The sequence below is a fragment of the Monodelphis domestica genome, chromosome 4, assembly GCF_027887165.1.
Source record: "Monodelphis domestica isolate mMonDom1 chromosome 4, mMonDom1.pri, whole genome shotgun sequence".
Lineage (NCBI taxonomy): Eukaryota > Metazoa > Chordata > Mammalia > Didelphimorphia > Didelphidae > Monodelphis > Monodelphis domestica.
This window is the reverse complement of record NC_077230.1, coordinates 302137955-302163677: the sequence shown is the minus strand read 5'-3', so window position 1 is coordinate 302163677 and position 25723 is coordinate 302137955. Positions and strand designations below refer to the sequence as shown.

Genomic DNA, 25723 nt, shown 5'->3' with positions numbered 1-25723 from the left:
CAATGACTCCGAAACTTAGCTTAAAAACAAAAAGAGATTTATTAATTTAGAAAGTAATGTTGAGAGTGGCCAGGAGGATAGCAAGGTGGGACAGCAAGATGGGGAGCAGTTGCTTGGGAGGACAGCACGAAAGGAAAGGCTGTTTCCTATGGGGACAGCATGGATGGAGAGGCTGTCCCCCAGACGACATCAGTTCTGGGGATTATATACTCTTTAGATGCTATGTCCTGGTGTGGACTTGACCTGAATGTTAGTCCCTCAGGCATTTGGTGGAGTGGGGTGGTAATCTGACTGGGGTCTGCCTGGAGGCATAAAGATTCATTTCTTTGTCCACCTTAAATCTAGAGGACAAAAGAGGGTAAACATCTCTGGACCCTGGGTGGAGTCATTGGGTGTTTCTAGGTTAAGAGTCACAAGGATGCAAGGGCAAAGGAGTTTTCCCTGATAATAGTTGGCCTGGGTTTCTGGGGGTACAGTGCCCATGTCATATCCATAAATAGGATATATGTATCCTATATCTTTCCATCTTTTCTACAATAGTAGTATATTAAATACTTTATCAAAAACTATTAAAAACCAAGGAAACTATATCTATAGTATTTCTTTTTTATTAGTTTAGTAATCCTGTCAAAAAAGGAAATGAGGTTAGTCTGGCCTCATGTCAGAGCAGCTAGAAGGTAAAGTGGATGGAGCACTGGCCCTAGAGTCAGGAAGATCCTGGGTCAAATCTTGCTCCAGATATGTACCAGCTTTGTGACTTGAGCAAGTCGCTTAACCTCTGAATGCCTGTTTCCTCATCTGTAAATCTGTAAAAAAAAATAATAATGACATGGGCACTGTACCCCAGAAACCCAGGCAAACTATTATCAGGGAAACTCCCTTATTTTGCCTCCTCCTGACTCTGAGACTAAAAACACCCAATGACCCCTCTAGGGTCCTGAGATGACTTATCTTCCTTTGATAGTCCTGTAGATGGACAGAAAGATGCACCTTCAGGCCACACCTCGATCCTATCAGACATCTGTTTGTTCCCTAAAACTAAGGATTATGTTCCTAGGCAGACCCCAGTATGATCACCCTACCTCATGCCTGAGTGACTAACTCTGTTGTAAAAAGTATAAAATCTCCAGAACTGATGTCATCTGGGGGAACAGCCTTTCCTTTCATGCTGTCCTCCCAAGGAACTGCTCCCCATCTTGCTGTCCCACCTTGCTATCCTCCTGGCCACTCTCAACATTACTTTCTAAATTAATAAATCTCTTTTTGTTTTTAAGCTAAGTTTCATAGTCATTGCCTGCTTGCAAAAGGTATCCTTCCCGAACCCCAAGGGTATCCTTCCAGAGCCCATAACAATACTAGCACCTACCTCCCAGGGTTGAAAAGATTAAATGAGATAATAATTGTAAAGTGCTTGGTACAGTGCCTGGCACAAAGTAGGTGCTATATAAATGTTAGTTATTATTATATATTCTTAATTAAGCCATGCTTTTTTCTTTTCACTACTTCTCTTTCTACATGTCTGTCAACCATCTCTTTAATACAGAAGCTCTTAATTTAGGGTCCTTCAACTTGGATGGAAAAAATAAAATTAATTTTCACTAATCCTAATTAGAATTTAGATTTCTTTCATCTAAAATTTAAAAAAAAATTCTGGTAAAGATTTCGTAGACTTTGCCAAGACTCCTGAGGGTCCATGAACAGCAAAAAAAAAAAGTTAACATTTCCTGCTTTAATGATTGTAATACCCCATTCAAGAGTAATAATAGAGTTGATCATCGTTAATGGTTCCAGAAAAGTGGAGTGAAGAGAAGGCAAGAGGAAAGGGTCCATGTGTGATGTCAAGGTATTTGAAGAAGCTGTTGAAGATATGGCCAGAAAGAAGGAGAGAGGAGAATGACTTTCCTGAAGTAGTATCCTGTATAGTCATCAGTCAGTACTGGAGAGCTTTAGGGCAGCACACTTTGTCTAGGAAGCAGGGAGGTTGGTGAGGCAGGAGAATGGCCAGATATAGAAAACTGAGGCCCAGTGACATTAAAAGCCTTGCCTTTGGCGGACACGTGTCAATATGATTCAAACTTAGTTTTTTCTGTTTAGCAGTATATTATGATCTTGGTCAAGTCACTTAAGGAAACTGAGAATCAGAGAACTTTGTTATCTATAAAATGGAAGTAATGCTAATGCTATCTATATCCCAGATCTGTAGTGAGAATAGCAATTTGAAAATCTCAAAGCATTTAAAAATGTGAGATATTATTAAATTACCTATATTGTCTCCTCCCTCCAGTCCCCCATTCCCCAATTTGGCTTCTCTTCTCTCCTCTATCCATTATAAGAAATGGGTCATGGTTTGAAAATACAAAGTATTAAATACTAATTACTAGTGATCTTTAAACAATAGCTATACCTTTTTAAAAAAACCTTTCCTTCCATCTTAGAATCAGTATTGTGATCAGTTCCAATGCAGAAGGAAGATAAGGTGTAGGCAATGGGAGTTAAGTGACCTTTCCAGGGTCATATATCTAAGAAGTGTCTGAGGTCAAATTTGAACCCAGGACCTTACATCCCTATGCCTGGCTCTCTATCCACTGAGCCTTCTAACTGCTCCTACTATAATTATCTCTTCCCTCTTTCATGACTAAATTTGAGAAGGCTGTCTAAAATTGGTGCCTCTACTTTCCTCTCACTGTCTTCTTAACTCTGCAGCCTGGCTTCTGACCTCATCATTCAAGTAAAACTGCTCTGGTCGAAGTTACCAAGGATCTCGTAATTGCCAAATCAAAAGACCTTTGATGCTTTCAGAGCCCTTCTCCTTGTTACTGAATGCTCTCTTCTCTAGGTTTTCCAGACACTGCTCTCTCTGACCTGTTTCACTGCCCCTTCTCAATTTCGTTGACTAGATCTTCATCTAGGTTATGCCCTGTAACAGTGTATAAGGCTTTCTCCTAAGCCCTCTTCTATACACTGTTTTGCTTGTTGGATCTCATAAGCTTCTGTGGTTACAATCATTGTCATTATGTAGTTATTAATACATTTAACATCATCATACAATTGATTCTCAGATATTTCTATCCAACCCTAACTTCTCTCCTTCCTTACACTTTCAGGTTCATCTCCAACTGCCTATTGATCATCTCAAACTGATCTAAACTGAACATAGCTAGAATTGAACTCATTCTTTCCCCCCAAACTCTTCCCCCTTTCCAAACTTCCCTCTGTTGTCATGACACCACCACCTCCCCAACCCAACCAGGTAGCATCTTCAATTCCTCCCTTTTTCATCCATCAGTTCTAATCTGTGAGTAAATCCTATTGATTCTTCAAAACATATCTTGTATATACTCCCTTCTCTTCTCTGACACTGCCACTTGTCAGGGGTAAAACTTATGGTTGGACTGAATATATTTTTAGTTGGTCGCCAGTGATTTAAATTCTAAATCCCAATGAAATACTCAAGTCAGAATGGAATTTTATGGTGGTTTATTTACAATAGAGTGAAGATCTTAAGGAAGAAAGAAAGAGAGGAAAAGGAGAGAGATACAAGGCAGGAGTTCAGAGGCCTCAGTCAAGGGGAGGGAGGCAGAGGATTAAATGTAGCAAGGCTTCCAGCCACGAGGCCTCCTCGGAGACTGGTGCCTCCAGAAAAGCCAAGGAAACGGAAATAAGTCTTGCACTCACCACATGATGTTCTGTCCAGTTCTGGTTCAGATTCCAAGGAGGAGACACACATGGTAATGCAATACACAAGAGGTACTTTATTCAAGCTATAGCCTGGGTCTCTACAAGAAGTAGAAGACCTCTATAGCTTGGGCCTTCACAAGAAGCGAAAGACCCCGAGCATTGTGAAGACCCCGAGCATTGTATGGGCCTGGTTTATATAGAAGAGCTAAGGGTGGGGGTCGGTCTTGAGAACCAGGCACCAAAAGTGAAGACACATCAATCTTAGTCTTTGCTACCCAGATGTTTAACATATGGCCATGGTGACCTAGATCAGGTCAATGAACCCTGAAGTTCTGAGATAACATATCCTTGTGAAAGTACATAAATAAGGACATGTCAATCTTGGTTCTTGGGATAAGGGATCCATTAGGGGGTCATCTGGAGGACAAGTTCCCATAATAACATTGTTTCTTCAGTGACAGTCCAAGGGAAGCAGTCTGAGGTCTCACACTGGAGCTCTTCCACAGTCCGCCAAGTCCCTCTCCCAGGAAGTGATGAGAAATATAAAGGCAGTGCTTTACCTCACTTTCTATGTCTCACATGTACCCAGTGGTGGCTTAAACTTGGCTTTTGGACAGCCCAGGGGGTCAGTCAGTTGTTCACTTACTAGCACACTCGGGTCATAGACCTTCCTCCCCCACACTTAATCCTTAAGTGGGGATGTATACATTCCTGGTTGCTAAAATTCTAAAGACTAAGCAGGGTGGTTCTACAATTCACACACTTCTCTGGGCTGGCCCTCAATACCCAACACCTAGACTTTTGAAATAGCCTCTTCCTGTCCCAAGTCTTTCCCTACTCTAATCCATCCTCTCTTCTTAAAACCTATCTCTGATTATGCTACCCTCCTATTAAATCAACTTCATGGGTTCCCCAGTACTTTTAGGATCAAATAGAAAAACTTATTTTTAGCTTTTAAAGTTCTTTATACCTGGCCCCTTTCTACCTTTGCAGACTTCTTAGACTTAACTCCTCTCTATGTACTCTACGATCAATTGACTCTGGCCTCTGCTGTTCCTTACACGAACATTTATAATGCTATTTTATTTTAGAGGATGTCTTGTTCTTATATGTTCACTATTCAATTGGACTCCAAAATGTTCCTGAACAACAAGCATGCATTTATTAAATGCTAATTATGTATAAAGGATTATGCTAGGTTCTGGGGGTGTAAGGGCAAAAATAAAACAGCTGGCCATCAAGGAGCTAATGTACTATTGGAAGGACCCAGCATATCCTCAAATAAATACAATAAAGAGTAAATTATATAGAGCAAGTTAAAGTGGAAAATATTTAACAACTGAGAGCACCAGGGAATACTTCATGGAGGCAGTGACACCTGAGTTCCTTCTTGAAGAAAAACAAATATTCTCCATATTGTCATGTGGAAAGGGAACATGCACATATCTTGCTGCTTTTAAACCCAAGGCAGATATAATAAGCTGATAGACACTCAGTGATTTCAAGGCCCTTAGAATAATGAAATCTTAGAGTTTAAAGCTACTATTTCTCTTTTACCCAGTCTGCTATAGGGTACCCTGTTTGGGGGTCATGTTTGTTAAAGATATTTGCATATGTGTGGTGATCTTTTTCTTCTTTATTGGGAGCTCTTTTTAGTTCTTATTGCTATCAGGTCAGAATGAGAATCACAGTAAAAGTATGGAAATGTGATTTAATTTCTAAATATTGTATGCTCTTTTTATGTAGCATTACTTTGAAACCTATCATCTATTACTGAGAACACTAATGTCCATTCACATTTTGTTGAATTTTGCAGAATGTTGGCATGCACAAATATACATACCAGGGGCCACATTCCAATTTCTGTGAAATAAAATTGTGCTTTTGCAGAAAGCTTCTAACTTATGTGGGCAGTAATGAGGTAATTAAATATTTGGTCATAATAAAAATTTCTTTTCCCCCAAGGTGGAATATCAGCAAGTATGTCTTTGACTTCTTCAAAAGTAGTCTTCTCATGCTTTTTTTTTAATATTAGATAATGTATCCTGATAAAGATTTTTTTTTGAGAAACATCTTGTAGATGTGCTTACTCCTCCCAAATGTTGCATTCAGATGTCTATATACTGATAATATATGCACACATTTTGCATTTAAGTGTGCTCCACTTAAAAGAAAATTGATCAGAGAACTCCATTAGATTAGATGGTAATCATTTCTTTGTCCATAGAAATCCGTGAAACTCAAGAAAAATACAAAAATGACCTTCAGCCTGTTTTGCTTCTTGCTTTTGCAGTGATGCCAGAAAATAGGTTAAAGGGGACAAACAGTTATGGTTTTTAAAACTATCTACTAATATTCCCTATGTAGGGTGAGGCACTTCAATGCTTCTGATTGCAAATAATATTGTGCTGATTATATTGTGCCCTGGAACATTGCAGAATCTCCTTAATGGGATCCATAATCACTAAAAAAAGAGTGTAGCCTAATTATTCCTCCACTTCGAGTAATTTTTCCTTCTTTGTTTCCAGAGGCAGCTAATAGCACAGTGGATAGATCACTGAGTCTAGAATCAGGAAGTCCTGAGTTCAAATTTAGTCCCAAGTATTTAATGTGGTCCTAGACCAGTCATTTAACTACTCTTTGCCTTAGTTTCTTCTACTGTAAAAAGAGATAATAATAGAATCTACCTTGTTGAGTTGTTTTGAAGATTGAATGACATAATATTTATAAAAAACATTTAGCACAGTGCCTAGTACAATGTTTCCTGGAATTACTTTCTATTTTCTGTACTTGTTGAACATAGGATCATGGCGTTTGGATCTAGACTAGACCTAGATCATTTAGGCCACTGCATACAGTTGACGTTTCACAAATGTTTGTTGAATGAATGAATGAATTTTGGCCCTGCAAACATTTGTAAAATAAATACAGGGTATACCTTGATTAAAAGGTTGTTAATCTGTTGAATAATTTTCCAAAGCAGGTTTTATAATTTCCTTTGATAGTATTTAAGATTCCCTTGTTTTTCGTTGATTTGTTTACCTGTTTAAAGATAGGGAGATGGACTAAATAACCTCCAATTTTGTAATTCTACACATTATTAATTATCAAAAGTTTCTTTTAAGAAGCCAATTGAAATACAAACCCTAACTTGAAACCTTTGTTTACATTAAACTTTTTCTTTGAGCCCCTTAAGTATTTTTCATAAATACTGCCTCTTTGCTATTGCCAAACAATATTAGGTACACCCAGGTCTACCTTTGCACCCTTACTACTTAATGCTTAGTTACGAAGTGTTGACTAAGATTAACTTCCAGGTTATGGTTTCTTAATGGCTCATACCCAAGGCCCTTATCACGAGGCTAATTTACCAGCTCAGTGTCTTGTCCTTAGTAGTCTCAGTTAAATTTTATTTAAATTCAATTCAATAGTCTTTAATAAGATAAAAATATAAATACAAATGTAAGAAAAATATTTGTTTTCCTCTGAAAGAATAATACTTTATTTAATTTAAGCCATATAGCATTCCTGTGAGGTATATACTCTTGATGTGCAAACTGAGACTTAGAGAAGGTAGTGTCAACATGGAATCCAGGAACTCCAAACTTGTGGCCTAGTGGGATCTGGTGGACCCCAGGTTTCAGGACTAGCTTGAAGGTTGGAGACCCCAAAGTTTGTACTTGTTCCTATGAGAATCCACCCCAATGGAATCTCAGATTTAACAATCCACTTTAGATGGGGACTAAGCCTAAACCCAAGCTAAAGTTGAGCGACTCTTTGGCGAAGTAGGTAGCGAGTCAGTTTTGCAAGCTGAAGGTCCCGAGTTCGATCCTCAGAAGGAGGGTGTGATATACTGGGAGAGGCTTCTGGAGACTAGAAGAGTCATGATTGTGTAACTACATAGTTTCAGTGGCAGAACTTGAACTCAGGTTTCCTCAAATTTATAGTGTCAGGAAAACCTGAATGAGAGATCCAGAAAGAGAAGAGGATTGACAGTGACAAAGGCTACAAAAGGGTCAGGAAGGAGGAAGCCCCAATAAAGGCTATTGGATTTGGCAATCAGATCACTGCTAATTTTAGAGAGAGCTATTTCAGTTGAATGATGAGGTCTAAAAGCCTGACTGCAAAGAGTTAAGAAGAGGGTGAGAGAAAGGAAATGCACATTGATTATCTATTTGGACAGTTGTCTATGCAGTTTAGCCACAAAAGAGAGGCCCTATAAAGGCTAGTAGTTAGTGGGGATGGACACATCAAATACATGTTTTTTAAAGATGAGCGAAGCAGCTGCTCAACAGGCAGGGAGAAACTGAAAATAAATGAGTGGGGGTGGGGGTGGGGGGCGTGGGGCGCCAGTCTGTTGGAGGAGATGTACTGTCAAACTGAACTCCCCATTGCTTTTAGGAGAAAAGGCAAACTCTTTAAGTACAGCACTTAAAAGTCTTCCACTCAGTGGCTCCCACCTAGCTTTCTAGGTTTATGTCAGATGACTCTCCTTTGTGAACTCTGTTCGATGCACACTGAGCTACTTTCTGTTTCTGAACTTGACTCTGTCCCTTATCTCATGCATTCATGCATAGAATTCATTCTTCTCTTATTTGCACTTTTCAAAATCCTTAACTTTCTTCAAGGTTCAGCTCATGTGCCACCTTCTGGGAAGCCTTACTTGATTCCTCCATTTAGTGCTCTTTTCCTTAATTTACCTTGTCTTCAACTCATTTCTGGTACACAAAACCTTCCTGTAGAAATTACATTCCTTGAAGGCCTTTCCCCTAATCTTTAAAAGAGTAGGGGACTTCAGTGAATGGAGAAGCAGGCCTGGAGATGGGGCTGGGATAGAGAGAGATTTCTGGGTTCAAATCTGGCCTCAGACACTTCCTAGCTGTGTGACCCTGGAGATTTCACTTAGCCCCCATTGCCAATCCTAACTACTCTTCTGAAGCCTTAGAACCAATATACAGTATTGATTCCAAGATACAAGGTAAAGGATAAAAAAAAAGGAAAAGTAAGAGTAGAGCCTGCAAATCCTAGGCCAGTGAGCCTGGATTTGATTCCTGGGATTGGATCATTAAAGAGATGATCAGTATTCGTCTTGAAAAAAAGAAGTGATTATGAAGACCCCAACATGGCTTTCTTAAGAATGGTGCATTGTGGACCTTGTTTCTTTTTTTTTTTTTAATGGGATTACTAAACAAGTAGCTGGAGGGATTGCTATGGATATGATGTACCTAGATTTTACCAGGTTCTTGGTAAAATATCTTGCATTTTTCTGAGACCTCATAGAGTTAGAAAGTTTCAGAATCGGTTGGAAAGTTAGTGGGAGGGTGCTCTAGGGATATGGGTTTGGCACTGTGCTGTATGACATTTTTTTTCAGCGATTTGAATAAAGGCATAGATGACATGCTCATCCATTTTCAGATGATACAAAGCTGAGAGGAATGGCTAACACAAATGGCAGAGTTAGGATCTGAAATCTTGGCCATTGGGTTGCACCTAATAGAATGAAATGCATTAGAGATAATTTAAGTTTTTATACTTGGTTACAAAAAACTTTACAAGATCAGGGAGGCATGGTTAGAAAGCAATTCTAATAAAGGACTGGAGTTTTTAGTAGATTTACAAGCCCCAACTAGATTAACAAAACTGATGAGGTTTTGAACCACATTAAGAAAGCATGGCTGCTACTACTGCTGTTTTTGTAGCCCAAAGAGATAATAAGGAAAAAAAAACTTGTACAAAATTATTTATTAGTCATGCTCTTTGTGGCGGCAAAAAAATTGGAAAATGAGGGGATGCCCTTCTATTGGGGAATGACTAAACAAATTGTGGTATCTTTTGGTGATGGAATAGTAGTAGTAGTCTCTCAGTAACTGAGGATGACGATTGTCTTTGTGCATTTTCATCTATGATAGATGAGTGTGCACAAAGACACTTGTGTGTGAAGGAGATTTAAGTGGAAAAGCCGATGCACAGAGACAGTCCCACTCTCTCTGCGTTGGAAGCCTGGTCCAGTGGCACGAAAAGTCATTACACCTGGAGACGTCCTCAGCTGCATTGGATGGCCATGTTGTCTTTTGTGCTCCAACACGCCCTGAGCACTCCACAGTGCTTTGCTGCGTCGCCATCTCAGCCGTTGAACCTTCTTGTTGGTTTCTTCTGTCTGTTCCGCCGAAGCAGTCTTCACATGCTGGGTGAGCAAAGCCCTGGTTCACCAGGGGTCGATGACCCGATGGTTACCCTCACAAGGTTTAGCCGGCCTGTCGAAGCCGTTGCCCGGGGTGTGGCCGCTGTTGCATGCTAGCAGCTACTGGGAGCCACAAGTGAGAGCTGGGTGTCAGGTGGGGGTCAGAGGCTGGAGAGCTGCCCTAAGAGGGGTGTATGGGGTGCTCAGAGAGGGGTAGTATCTCTGGTATGGAGGTGATGGAATACTATTGTGCTAAAAGGAATAATAAACTAGAGGAAGATCTCCTGGAATTGATGCAGAGCAAAAGGAGTAGAACCAGGAGAACATTGTACACAGAGACTGATACACTGTGGTACTATCTAATGTACTAGACTTTTCTGCTAGTAGCAATGCAATGACCTAGAACAATTTAGAGGATATTGTGAGAAAGATGCTATCCACATCCAGAGAAAGAACTGTGGAAATGGAAATGCATTAGAAAAATATGTGATCGAGGGGGCAGCTGGGTAGCTCAGTGGATTGAGAGCCAGGCCTAGAGATGGGAGGACCTAGGTTCAAATCTGGCCTCAGACACTTCCCAGCTGTGTGACCCTGGGCAAGTCACTTGACCCCCATTGCCTAGCCCTTACAGACGGAAGGTAAGGATTTAAAAAAAAAAAAAGAAAAAGATGTGATCAATCACTTAAATATGATAGGGATATGATGATATGATTGGGGGTTTGATGTTAAAGGATTGCATTACTGCAGATATGAATAGCATAGGAATAGGTTTTGAACAATGATACATGTATAAAACCCAGTGGAGCTGCTTTTTGGATTTGGATGGGGGGAGGAAAGAATGGGGGGATGTGTCATGAATCATTTAACCATGGAAAAATATTCTAAAGAAAGAAAGCGTAGCTGCCATTGTGAGACCTCATCTGGAGTACTATTTTGAGCTCCCAACCTCACATTTTAAAAATGTGAAAAACTGGAGAGAGGCCAGAGGAAAACCACTCAAGGTGAGGGCCTTGAGCTCATGTCACATCAGCATTGGTTGAAAGAACTGGGGAAGTTTCTCCTGGAGAGAAGACTCATGCATTATTACAATTTTCCTTGAGTAATCAAGGGCTATCCTGTGGAAGAGTGCCTATACTTACTCAATTTGCCCTAGAGCAGTGATAGCAAACCTTTTAGAAACCCAGGCCCCAAACTGCAACCTTCATGCTGATGTGAGCCCCTGCCTTACCCCAGACAGGAGAGGAAGCATTCCCATTGGGCTGCTGGGCAGAGGGGAGGGTCTTGGGGGGAAGGGAGCACCTCCCCAGCTCCCCTGAAGCATGCTATAGAGAAGTGCTGGATTCTCTTGGTAGATCTTCAAGCAGAGGCCTGTCAGGTTTGTTATACTGCAAATTATTCCTATCATTTTGGGCTAGATATCCATTGAAGTCCCTACCACCTCCCAGATTTTGTGATTCCCCTCAGGCATCCAGGCTAAGAATTTCAACCTCATGGTTTTTTCTTTCATCCTCCCTTAATTTCCATATCCAGTCTTAATATCTGTCCTGTTCTTTCTTTTCCTACTACAATCACCCTCGCTCAAATCTTTATTTCTTTGGGCCCAATATATTCTAATAACTTCCTAAATGGTCTCATTGTCATCCTTTATTCTCAAAATTATCTTCCTAAGGTATAGGAATATTCAGATCATTCCCCTCCTCAGAAATCTGGTATGTACCATGGTCCTCTGAAGGACTTAAAAGGTTTTTTAGGGAGCCTAAGATGGTGATAATAGATCTGTGATTTTATTGGTATATGGAACTCCCAGGAGGAACTTCCCTTGTCAGTTTAAGTTAGCATCTTCTTTGCAATTTATTGTCTTTAAGAACTCCCTGTAACATTGGAAGTTAAATGACTTGCTCTAGGTTTCACGGTTAGTCAATGGGCCAAAATTAAAACTTGAACTTAGGACTTCTTAGCTTTGAAATCAGTTCTATGTATCAAACTGCTTCTTTTTTAAGATGTCTGAGAATTCACAAATAATCAAACATGTTTTTGCAGACTAAATAAATATATCTGTGCTGTCAAGATTAGGAAAATATGAAATATTTGTATAAGTAGGTATAAGTACTAATATACTCAGTAGGTTTTTGCTATGATTTAAAAAAATTTTAGATACTACTAAAAGGATTTTAGTAATGCGTAGTTCTAAAAATTTTTTTTATATTAACATTAGGAGTTAGTCTTTTTATAGCTCTTTAAGGCTAACAAACAACACTGTGAAGTAGTATTATCCCCATTTTACAGCAGAGGAAATGGAGTCAAAACTAGCTGCGTGACCCTGGACAAATCACTTACCCCTGTATGCCTCAATTTCCTCATCTACAAAGTGAACTGGAGAAGGAAAAAGCAAAACACTCCAGGTTCTTTGCCAAGAAAACTCCAATTGGGGTCACAAAAAGTTGGACATGACTGAAATGACCAATCAGTAACAACAGTCTCGAGTGAACAGTGACATGTTAGGCAAAAAATTGAACATGCTTTTAGGATGCATTAATAGAGGCAGAGTGGTCAGAATAAAGGAAGAGAATTCTTGCAGTACCTTGAGTATCATGTCTGATTATAAGTACTACATTTTGGGAAGGGCCACTTCCAAAATAGACCACATCCAAAGGATGGTAACTATTAAAGACTTGAAGACATTTTGTAGGAGGAGCAGTTACATTAACTAAGGATGCTTATTCTGGAGAAGGACAGATTTGGGGAGAATGCAATGGCTGTGTCTAAGGACTAAAGGTTTGCCATTGAACTAGATGCCAAAGCTTAGGACCAGGAACAGCAGGTACAGCCATGGTATCTTTTTGATGCTGATCCAGCTCAGTTAGAAAACAAAGCCTGCTGGGATAATGAATGCATAATTGGTGTTAACTGATGATTTGCCTACACCTGAAATCTTAAGGATTTGTACAACTATATATTTTAAATACAAAGAGCTTCTATGCAGATGAGACTACTTTTCTAGTTTTTACTATGTTAGATGGTAAACAGTTGACCTTTCTTGATGTCTGACTATTCCTTCCCAGGCACCTCACTCTCCATAGACCATAACCATCTTAATTCAGGTCTTCATGCCTTTCAACTAGACAAATGTAATAGATACTTAAATTAATCTTCCTGACTGAAGCCTTTCCCCTCTTGAAACCAAGCCCTATCAAAATGATCTTCCTAAAGGCTTGTCATATATCCCTCTTCAAATAGCTTATTTAGTTAGCTCCCTATTCCTTTGAGTCAAATATAAACTTGACATTTAAAGCCTTTCACAGTATTGTTCCATGCCTTTTTAGGCTTATTGCACATTATCTCTTTTCAGGCATTCTGTGTTTAATCACATTGTCTTTCTTACTGTCTCATACATGGCATTCCAGTTTCTCTCTTTGAGGTTAGAATCAAAGGACCATAGATTTAGAAATAGAAGGGACATCAAAAGCCATCTAGTCCAACTTATTTTGTAGAAGAAATTGAAATCCAAGGAAGTTAAGTGTCATGCCTAAAGACTACTCAGGCATTAAATGATAAAAGGTCATATTTGAACCCAAGGTCCCTGAATTCAGAGCCAGAGTTTTTCCCACTGTTGGCTATGTTATTTCCTATCTTGTTAACTTTGTCACTTAATTACATTTTATTTTTTTAAATTTTACTTATTTTTATCCTTTTAAAATATTATGGAAACTATTAAACATCACTATAACCAATTAAAATTTCCAACTATATTTAAATAAATTTATATAACCATAAAATATCATAGCCTTTCAGTCACTTAATGAAAATCTTCATCAGGATTTCATACTTATCTTTGTTTTTAACAAGAAGTTCAGAATATAGTCCCAACAGTTATTGGGCCAAACGATATGACTATTTTAGTTACTTTTACTATAGTTGCCAGATTGCTACGCAATTAGATTTTTAAAAAAATCTTTACCTTCTGTCTTAGAATAAAATTTTAAGTATTGGTTCCAAGCCAGAAGAATGGTAAGAACTAGGCAAATAGAGTTAAGTGACTTTCCCAGAGTCACACAGGTAGGGACTGTCTGATATCACATTTGAACTCAGGACTTTCTGACTCGTGACCTTTCTCTCTGAGACTTTCTTTCTGAGCCACCTAGCCGCCCCTCAATTAGATTTTATAATAAAAAGCTCTTGCTTACATTAAGCCTAAATAAATCTAGTATTGCTTTGTAACTTCAGTCAATCCATAGTCATTTATTTATTAAATGTTACTGTGTGCCAGCACTGTATTAGCAAGTAGGAATACAAATACAAAAATGAGATATTTCCTGACTGCAAGAAGCTTATGTCCTCCTAGGGAATACAACACTTTCACAGATGAAATATCCCCTCTGGGCTAAATCCCTCCCTCCTAGTTTGCAGGTTAGGTCCCCTGGGAGATGGTGACCTCCAGGTTCAAGGTACTTTGTGGGTATACTCTCAGAACTAAAGCTTGTGAGCTCCCCATTCCATTTTAATAGCAAATTGACATAGCCCAAAGCAAAGGGATTTAGTTATTTGGCATGGCATCATCTGTAGGAACAAAATAAATCCCCCACAGATCTGGGGTGCACTTTCCTACCAATACAATGTAAGAGAGAAGAGAGGCTATATGTATACAGACTACAACAGTAGAGAAGTACACATGTAGAAAGCACATATCACCAAGACAATTTATAGTCCTGGTACTGCAGAGCCCAATAGCTTTTCACATAGTTTTTTGTTTTTTTTAATCCTGAACCTTCCATCTTAGAATCAATGCTGTGTATTGGTTCCAAGGCAAAAGAGTGGCAAAGGCTGGACAGTGAGGGTTAAGTGACTTGCCCAGGATCATACAGGTAGGAAGTATCTGAGGTCAAATTTGAACCCAAGACCTCCCATCTGGCTCTCAATCTACTTAGCCCACCTTCCCATAGTGTCATTATACAACTCCCTCCAGGTACAGCATTTTCATTGTCAGGTTACCCTGAAATCACTTAACAAATATATTTCTGATTTTCCTTATCTATAAAATGGGGAGAATACTGATCATTTGAGGAAAATACTTTGTGAACCTTAAAACTCTGTATTAATGTGTTGTTATTGTAATGTATGATTTTGTTTTGTTAAATGTTGCAATCATATGTTTTTAGTGGGAACTCATCTTTGAAAATTATAATGGGAGTGAGAAAATATAATTTGATCCTTATACCAATTTTTTATCTTATTGTGGGAATACTTCCTCATATACTTCAGAAAACAATTTATTTGTAGCTTCTAATCCTAATTCTTGCAACTGTCTTTCCATAGATACTCCAAGTGAGGCATTTTTTTTAGGTCTTTTAAAATATTTCATGGGTGCCAGTGTAGGTTGTCCATCTGTTATCCTTTGCCTAGATTAACAGAATGGGAAATTGAGAATTTAAATAATGCAATCTCAGAAAAAGCAACTGAACAAATCATAAATGAATATCCAGAGGGAAAAAAATCTCCAGTGCTAACTGGATTTACAAGCAAATTCTTCCAAACATTCAAAGCATAATTAATATCCGTATTATATAAATTGTTTGCAAAAAAGGGGAAAAATTCTTCTGTGATAAAAATATGGCCTTGATACCAAAATTAGAAAGAAATCAACCAGAGAAATAAAGCTGTAGACTAATATCCCTAACAAACGTGTCTCAAAATATTAAAATAAAATATGAGCAAAGAAAGCTTAACAGAATATTTAAGAGATTATACATGCCGACTTGGATTTATACAGGGGATTGTTATTTCAATATAAGGACAACTAAAAACAGTAGACCTCATTCATGACAAAATATTAAAAAAATGATTACATATTGATGGAAGTTAAAAAACCAACATCTGTTTTTGTGAAAAATATTAAAAGAGATGGATATTTTCCTTATTATAACTATCATTTATATAGATTCAGGATCCAACATTTTTAGTAATGAGAGAAAGGCTAGAGGCTTTTCCTCTCAAGAAAAGGGTAAAGAAAGGCTATCCACTATCCATTATTATTAGTTCTATCCATATGATCAGAATAAGGAATTGAGGGTAAAGAGAAAATGAAGCTCACCTTTTGTAGATGATATGATGGTCTATCTAGAGAAAATAAGAGTAACAAAAAAGTGAATAGAAACAACCACCCCAAAGCTGCAGAAAATAAAATAAGTCATAAGTATTTGTGTGTGTTATTAATAAAACTCTACAGAGACAGAAATAAAAATTCCATTTAAAATATAGATTACATAAAACTTGGGGGTCTGTCTGCCAAGACACACACAGGAACGATATGACTACAATTACACAATACTCCTTACAGAAATAAAGACATAAATTATTGGAGAAGTATTTTTGCTCATAAATAAGTTGTATCAATATAATAAATATGCCAGTAATTAATTTACTTGTTCAGTGCTATATAGATCACATTACCAAACAATATCTTTACACAGCTAGAAAAAATAATAGTGAAAAATCATCTGTAAGAACAAAAGGGTTATCAAACCTGTTGCTGTGTATGAGTCCTTTTGGCCATTCCTTTGAACTCTTCTAAATTAAAAAACAAACAAAACTTAAAGATTCTTTTTCTTTTCTTTTTTTTCTGCTACCTTATTGTTCATTAGTCTTCTCTCCTTCTCACCCTACCCTCAACTGGGAAAAAAACCCAAACCTTTAACAAATATGCATAGTCAAGTAAAACAAATCCACATTTTGACTGTTTCCTTAAATTCACTACCTCTCTGTCAAGAAATGGATAGCATGCTTCACCATCAGTCCTTTGGAATTGTGACTGGTCGCTGTAATAATCAAAACTCAAGGTTACTTCTCTATAAAATTGTTGTCATTGTAAATTGTTTTACTGGTTTTGCTCACTTCACTCTACATCAGTCCAAACAAATCTTTTTCTTTTAACATTATCTCTTACATCATTTCTTATTTCACAATAATATTCCATTATATTCACATAACATAATATGTAGAACCATCTGCAATTGATGGGCACCTCTTTAGTTTCCAGTTCTTTGTTCTTAACAAGAACAAAAGCTGATAAAAATATTTTTATTTCCTTTTCCTCTTTCTTTAATCTGTTTGGGGGTTGAAACCTACTAAACTATAACTGGGTCAAAAGGTTAACACACTTTAGTGGTCAATGGGGAAGAATCCAAACTGCTTTCTAGAATAGCTGGACCAACTCACAGCTTCTTTAACAGTGAATTAGTATACTTATTTTCCTGCAGTTTCTCTTAAAATGTCATTTTAACTTGTCATCTTTGTCAATCTGAAGGGTGTGTAATGGAACTTCATAGTTATTTTAATTTGCATTTCTCATTATCAATGATTTTAAGAATTTTTCATATATTTATATTTTCATGAATATTAATAGATTGTTTTTTTCTTTAGAAAACTGCCTGTTCATATTATTTGGCATTAGAAACATCTCTTGTTTTATAAATTCCTAATCAGTTCCTTATATGACTTGTATATGAGACCTTTCTCACAGTAACTTACTACAAAGATTTTTCCCCAGTTATCTGTATCCCTTATAATTTTAATTACAATGCTTTAGTGCTAAAACTTTTAAATTTTATGTTAAAAAAATTGTGCATTTAACCTCTGTGATGCTCTGCAAAAGGTATTTTCTTCTTTGATCTTCTAATTTGTTTGTGATGAGATCTTTTATGTCAAAGCCATGTATCCTATTGGGAATCTATACTGCATGATATAGTGGTCTTTATCTAAATTCTGCCAGATTGATTTCCAGGTTTCTGAGAAGTTTTTGTCCTTACAATTACATTGGCAATAGAGTGATCATTTAAAATAAAAATCCCCAATCATATACCCATCGAATCATTGATCCATCATATGTTTTTCTTCTGTGTTTCTACTCCCACAGTTCTTTCTCTGGATGTCAATAGTGTTCTTTCTCATAAGTTCCTCTGGATTGTCCTGGATCATTGCGTTGCTGCTAGTAGAAAAATCTGTTACATTTGATTGTACCACAATGCATCAGTCTGTGTACAACGTTCCCCTGGTTTTGCCCCTTTCACTCTACATCAATTCTTGGAGGTATTTCCAGTTCACATGGAATTCCTCCAGTTCATCATTCCTTTCAACAAAATAATATTCCATCACTATCATATACCACAATTGGTTCAGCCATTCCCCAATCATTGGACATCTTCATTTTCCATTTTTTTTTGCCACTACAAAGAGGGCAGCTATCAATATTTTTGTACATATATTTTTCTTTATTATCTCTTTGGGGTATAAACCCAGCAGTGGTATGACTGGATCAAAGGGCAGACAGTCTTTTAAAGCCCTTTCTGCATAATTCCATATTGCCTTCCAGAATGGTTAGATAAATTCACAATTCCACCAGCAATGCATTAGTGTCCCAATTTTGCCACATCCCCTCCAATATTTATTATTTTCCTTTACTGTCATATTGATCAATCTGTGAGGTATAAGGTGGTATCTCAGAGTTGTTTTGATTTGCATTTCTCTAATTATGAGAGATTTAGAACACTTTTTCATGTGCTTATTCATAGTTTTGATTTCTTTATTTGAAAACTGCCTATTCATTCAAATTCAAAAGTTGCCCATTTATCAGTTGGGGAATGGATTGATTTTTTGTACAGTTGACTTAGCTCCTTATAAATTTGAGAAATGAGACCTTTGTCAGAGGTTTTTGTTACAAAGATTTTTTCCCCAATTTGTTGCCTCCCTTCTAATCTTGGTTACATTGGTTTTGTTTGTACAAAACTTTTTTATTTTAATATAATCTAAATTATTCATTTTACATTTTGTAATATTCTCAGTCTCTTGCTTGGTCTTAAATTCTTTCCTTTCTCATAGACCAGACAGGTATACTATTCTATGCTCATCTAATTTACTTATAATTTCCCTCTTTAGATTTAAGTCATTTACCCATTCTGAATTCATCTTGGTATAGGGTGTGAGATGTTGATTGGGTTTTAACTTTTTTTTTTTAATATATTTTATTTGATCATTTCCAAGCATTATTCGTTAAAGACATAGATCATTTTCTTTTCCTCCCACCTCCCCCACCCTCCATAGCCGACGCGTAAGTCCACTGGGCATTAGATGTTTTCTTGATTTGAACCCATTGCTTTGTTGATAGTATTTGCATTAGAGTGTTCATTTAGAGTCTATCCTCTGTCATGTCCCCTCAACCTCTGTATTCAGGCAGTTGCTTTTTCTCGGTGTTTCCACTCCCATAGTTTATCCTTTGCTTATGAATGGTGTTTTTTTCTCCTGGATCCCTGCAAGTTGTTCAGGGACATTACACCGCCACTAATGGAGAAGTCCATTACGTTCGATTATACCACAGTGTATTAGTCTCTGTGTACAATGTTCTCCTAGTTCTGCTCCTCTCGCTCTGCATCACTTCCTGGAGGTTGTTCCAGTCTCCATGGAACTTCTCGACTTTATTATTCCTTTTAGCACAATAGTATTCCATCACCAACATATACCACAGTTTGTTCAGCCATTCCCCAATTGATGGGCATCCCCTCATTTTCCAGTTTTGGGCCACCACAAAGAGCGCAGCTATGAATATTTTTGTACAAGTCTTTGTGTCCATTATCTCTTTGGGGTACAGACCCAGCAGTGCTATGGCTGGGTCAAAGGGTAGATATTCTTTTGTCGCCCTTTGGGCATAGTTCCAAATTGCCCTCCAGAATGGTTGGATCAGTTCACAGCTCCACCAGCAATGAATTAATGTCCCTACTTTGCCACATCCCCTCCAGCATTCATTACTTTCCTTTGCTGTTATGTTAGCCAATCTGCTAGGTGTGAGGTGATATCTCAGAGTTGTTTTGATTTGCATCTCTCTGATTATAAGAGATTTAGAACACTTCTTCATGTGCTTGTTAATAGTTTTGATTTCTTTATCTGAGAACTGCCTATCCATTTCCCTTGCCCATTTATCAATTGGAGAATGGCTTGATTTTTTGTACAATTGATTTAGCTCATTATAAATATGAGTAATTAAACCTTTGTCAGAGGTTTCTATGAAGATTTTTTCCCAATTTGTTGTTTCCCTTTTGATTTTAGTTACATTGGTTTTGTTTGTACAAAAGCTTTTTAGTTTGATGTAGTCAAAATTATTTATTTTACATTTTGTGATTCTTTCTATGTCTTGCTTGGTTTTAAAGCCTTTCCCCTCCCAAAAGTCTGACATCTATACTATTCTGTGTTTGCCTAATTTACTTATAGTTTCCTTCTTTATGTTTAAGTCACTCACCCATTTTGAATTTATCTTGGTGTAGGGTGTGAGGTGTTGATCTATTCCTAGTCTCTCCCACACTGTCTTCCAATTTTCCCAGCAGTTTTTATCGAATAGTGGATTTTTGTCCCAAAAGCTGGGATCTTTGGGTTTATCGTATACTGTCTTGCTGAGGTCACTTTCCCCCAGTCTATTCCACTGATCTTCCTTTCTGTCTCTTAGCCAGTACCAAATTGTTTTGATGACTGCTGCTTTGTAATATAGTTTTAGGTCAGGGACTGCAAGGCCCCCATCATATGTGTTTTTTTTCATTATTTCCCTGGATATCCTTGATCTTTTGTTCTTCCAAATGAACTTTGTTATGGTTTTTTCTAAATCAGTGAAGAAGTATTTTGGTAGTTCAATGGGTATGGCACTAAATAGATAAATAAGTTTGGGTAGGATGGTCATTTTTATTATATTGGCTCGTCCTATCCATGAGCAGTTAATGTTTTTCCATTTGTTCAAGTCTAGTTTTAGTTGTGTGGCGAGTGTTTTGTAGTTGTGTTCATATAGTTCCTGTGTTTGTCTCGGGAGGTAGATTCCTAGGTATTTTATTTTGTTTAAGGTGATTTTGAATGGGATTTCTCTTTCTAGTTCTTGCTGCTGAGCTGTGTTGGAGATATATAGAAAAGCTGATGATTTATGTGGGTTTATTTTGTATCCTGCAACTTTGCTAAAGTTGTTGATTATTTCAATTAGCTTTTTGGTTGAATCTCTAGGATTCTTTAAGTAGACCATCATGTCATCCGCAAAGAGTGATAACTTGGTCTCCTCCTTGCCTATTCTGATGCCTTCAATTCCTTTATCTTCTCTAATTGCTACTGCTAGTGCTTCTAGTACAATGTCAAATAGTAGAGGTGATAATGGGCATCCTTGTTGCACTCCTGATCTTATTAGGAATGCATCTAGTTTATCCCCATTGCAGATGATATTAGCTGTTGGTTTTAGATATATACTGTTTATTATTTTTAGGAATGACCCTTCTATTCCTATGCTTTCTAGTGTTTTTAATAGGAATGGGTGTTGTATTTTATCAAAGGCTTTTTCTGCATCTATTGAAATAATCATGTGGTTCTTGCTAGTTTGCTTGTTGATGTGGTCAATTATGTGGATGGTTTTCCTAATGTTGAACCAGCCCTGCATCCCTGGTATGAATCCTACTTGATCATGGTGAATGATCCTTCTGATCACTTGCTGGAGTCTTTTTGCTAGTATCCTATTTAAGATTTTTGCATCTATATTCATTAGGGAGATTGGCCTATAGTTTTCTTTCTCTGTTTTTGACCTGCCTGGTTTTGGAATCAGTACCATGTTTGTGTCGTAAAAGGAGTTTGGTAGAACTCCCTCTTTGCTTATTATGTCAAATAGTTTGTATAGTATTGGGATTAACTGTTCTCTGAATGTTTGATAGAATTCACAGGTGAATCCATCAGGCCCTGGGGATTTTTTCTTAGGAAGTTCTTTGATGGCTTGTTGGATTTCAATTTCTGATATGGGATTATTTAGGAATTCTATTTCCTCTTCTGTTAGTCTAGGCAGTTTGTATTTTTGTATATATTCATCCATTTCTCCTAAATTGGTGTATTTATTGCCATATAATTGGGCAAAGCAATTTTTAATGATTGCCTTAATTTCCTCTTCATCGGAGGTGCTGTCCCCCTTTTCATCTTTAATGCTGTGAATTTGCTTTTCTTCCTTCCTTTTTTTAATTAGATTGACCAGTACTTTGTCTATTTTGTTTGTTTTTTCAAAGTACCAGCTTCTTGTCTTATTTATTAAATCAATAGTTCTATCACTTTCGATTTTATTAATTTCTCCCTTAATTTTTAGGATTTCTAATTTGGTTTTCTGCTGGGGGTTTTTAATTTGATCGCTTTCGAGTTTTTTAATTTGCATTTCCAATTGATTGATCTCTGCTCTCCCTTGTTTGTTAATATAAGCATTCAGGGATATGAATTTACCTCTGATTACCGCTTTGGCTGCATCCCAAAAGGTTTGAAAGGATGTTTCGCCATTGTCATTTTCCTCGATGAAATTATTAATTGTTTCTATGATTTCTTCTTTAACTAAACGGTTTTGGAGTATCATATTGTTTAATTTCCAATAGGTTTTAGATTTGGTTTTCCATGTACCATTACTAATCATTATTTTTATTGCCTTGTGATCTGAGAAGGCTGCATTCATTATTTCTGCTTTTTTGCATTTGTGTGCTATGTTTCTGTGACCTAATGTATGGTCAGTTTTTGTGAATGTGCCATGTGGTGCTGAGAAGAAGGTGTATTCCTTTTTATCCCTATTTATTTTTCTCCATATGTCTATTAATTCTAATTTTTCTAAGATTTCATTCACTTCTTTTACCTCTTTCTTATTTATTTTTTGATTTGATTTATCTAAATTTGATAATGGTTGGTTTAAGTCTCCCACTAGTATGGTTTTATTGTCTATTTCTTCCTTCAATTCTCCTAGTTTCTCCATTAGAAATTTGGGTGCTATATTATTTGGTGCATACATGTTGATTAATGATATTTCCTCATTGTCTAGAGTCCCTTTTAACAAAATATAATTACCTTCCCTATCCCTTTTGATCAGGTCTATTTTTGCATTGGCTTTATCAGATATCATGATTACCACTCCTGCCTTCTTTCTATCAGTTGAGGCCCAGAAGGTCTTACTCCATCCTTTAATTCTGACCTTGTGGGTGTCAACCCGCCTCATGTGTGTTTCTTGAAGACAACATATGGTAGGGTTTTGGATTCTAATCCATTCTGCTATTCGTCTACGTTTTATGGGTGAGTTCATCCCATTCACGTTCAAAGTTATGATTGTCATTTGTGGACTCCCTGGCATTTTGATTGCCTTCCCTAATTCTAACCTTTTCTTCTTCGGCTCTACCTTTTAGTCCAGTGATTTACTTTGAATCAGTCCCCCTTGTCCCCTCCCTTGATGTTTCCCTTTTTAGTCCCTCCCTTTTTCTTCCCTCCCCCTCCCCCCTCTCTTTCCCTCCCTTTTTGTTCTCCCTCTCCCCTTCCCCCCCTTGGTTTTCCCTTCTCCTTACCCTTGTTGGGTAAGATAGAATTCAAGATCCCAATGGATCTGGATGTTTTTCCCTCTCAGAGTTGATTTCCCTGAGACTGAGGTTTAAGTAACCCCCCCCCCCCCCCCCCCGTTCCTCTCCTTCTTATAGGAGTTTTCTTCCCCTCCCCTTCCCATGTGAATCTTTGTGTGAGAACGATTATTCTATTTGGTCTTTCTTTACCCCCTATTTATACATTACATTTTCCCCACATATTAGTATACATAGATTGATATAAATGTAGTCCTTATAGAAGAGAGTTTGAGTAAAAGAAGAAGATAACATTTTCCCCTTTCCTTAATATTTACCTTTTCAGGTATTCCTTGCTCTTTGATTTTCGGTATCAAACTTTCCACAGAGCTCTGGTCTTTTCTTTGCAAAAAGTTGGAAGTCTTCTATTTTGTTGAATGCCCATACTTTCCCTTGGAAGTATATAGTCAGTTTTGCTGGGTAGCTGATTCTTGGTTGGAGACCCAGCTCTCTTGCCTTTCTGAAGATCATGTTCCATGCCTTACGATCATTCAGAGTAGAACTTGCAAGGTCTTGTGTGACCCTGATTGGCATTCCTTTATATCTAAATTGCCTTTTTCTGGCTACCTGTAGGATTTTTTCTTTTGTTTGATAGCTTTGGAATTTGGCAATTACATTCCTGGGAGTTGTCTTTTGGGGGTTTAGTGTAGAAGGTGTTCTGTGAGCTCTGTCAGTGGCTGTATTGCCCCCTTGTTCTAGAATCTCTGGGCAATTTTCTTTGATTATATCTTGTATCACCATGTCCAGTTTGGTGTTTATTTCTGGCTTTTCTGGGAGTCCAATTATTCTTAAATTATCCCTTCTCCCTCTATTTTCCAGATCTATCACCTTGTCGGTGAGATATTTTATGTTCTCTTCTAATTTCTTGGTATTTTGGCTTTGCTTTATTAATTCTTGCTCTTTTACACGATCGTTGTCTTCCAGCTGCCTGATTCTGGCCTTTAAAGCCTGGTTTTCCTTTTCAGTTTCATCATACCGGTTTTGTAGATGCGTGAATTTCTTTTGCATTATTTCCAATTTTTCCTCCCAGAAGGCTTCCATCTTTTTGGTCATTTCTGATTCAAATTCTTCATAGGTTTGTGGAGAGTTTCCATTTCCTTTGGAAGGTTTTGGAGCATTTTCTTGTATATTATCTTCTATCTGCTCTGTATTTTGTATTTTGGCTCCATAGAATGTGTCCAAAGTCGCCCCTTTCTTCTTATTTTTCTTGGTGTTTTGGTGCTTCTGTGCTTCTGTGGAGTTTGCCATCTCTGAATGTGGAGGATTAGCTTTTCTTATCTCTGTCTGGTGTTCAGAGGCTTTAGTCCTGGGCAGATTGTCGGTTCTATGAGCTTTCCCTGGGTTAAACTGAATATGCCTCACTGGAACTGGAATGGAAGGGTCGGACCAAGTTGCTTTCCGGAAGTTGCCTTCAGAATCGCTGGCGTGAGGCTGTTTCGTTGGCCTGCGGGAGGATGGGCTGCAGCTTCCCCAAGCTCCGAGGGCAGGGACTTTCACTGAGACTTGGATAGCAGGATCCAGCCCCTGAGGCTGTCTTGCTCCAGGCAGTGACTTTCACTGAGACTCGGATAGAAGGCCCTGAGGGTTGTTGTTCTGAGGACCCTGCTCTCTGAGCCAGGCCGGGCTGCGGCTTCCCGGAGCCTTGGACTCTGCGCTCCTACCCCTTAGGTCGGAGTGATCTCGGGTTCTGGCTTTTGAGGGGAGCCGTACCTTTTGATCCGGGTCTAGGGCCAGGAGGAGGGTTCCCAGGGTCTGTGCTGTTGATCGTTTTGAATTTCGGCGCCTTAGGAGCTTATAGTTTGAGATCTGTCGGGAAGGGTTTTCCGGAGATCTGAACTTTAGCTTTCTCTAAGCCGCCATCTTAACCGGAAGTCTCCTGGGTTTTAACTTTTAAGTTGTTTGCAATCAATAATAGAAATTAAGGAAATTTTTCATCATTAAAGTCTTTCTCATATGATTTTTTGGTTTGTTTCAGATCGGTGGAAAAAGATGAATTTGGCTGAGATTTGTGACAATGCAAAAAAGGGAAGAGAATATGCACTTCTTGGAAATTATGACTCTTCAATGGTATATTATCAAGGGGTAATACAGCAGATTCAGCGACATTGTCAGTCAGTCAGAGATCCAGCTGTCAAAGGCAAATGGCAACAGGTTTGATAATATTATGGTATTTTTATGCTGGTAATAGTCTTTTCTACATTGTAGATTTTAATTTAAAAATTTTAATGTTTTATATAAAGTTGGTATCCATATAAAAACTTAAATTTAATTTTTAAATGTCCCTTGAATTTCTTCATAACATGTAAGTCATTGTTACTTATTTGCTATTTATGTTAATAAATTTTCATGAGTCATATTTGAGAAATTTTGGTTCTGATTGAATTTACTTTCTTTTCTTAATTTTCCTTGTTTTAATTGGCTTAATTGTGATTGATTGTGCATTTTGGAAATATAT

General features: G+C 37.7%; 1 protein-coding gene across 1 annotated transcript in view; it reads left to right on the top strand.

The window, feature by feature from the left end:
• The window catches only part of KATNAL1 (katanin catalytic subunit A1 like 1), a 96605-nt gene that overhangs the window by 3922 nt on the left and 66960 nt on the right, over nt 1-25723 (top strand). The window contains exon 2 of the mRNA XM_007495271.3: nt 25244-25419. Within this exon, the coding sequence (XP_007495333.2) occupies nt 25258-25419 (162 nt within the window). The 5' untranslated portion in view covers nt 25244-25257. The remainder of the gene's footprint in view (nt 1-25243; nt 25420-25723) is intronic.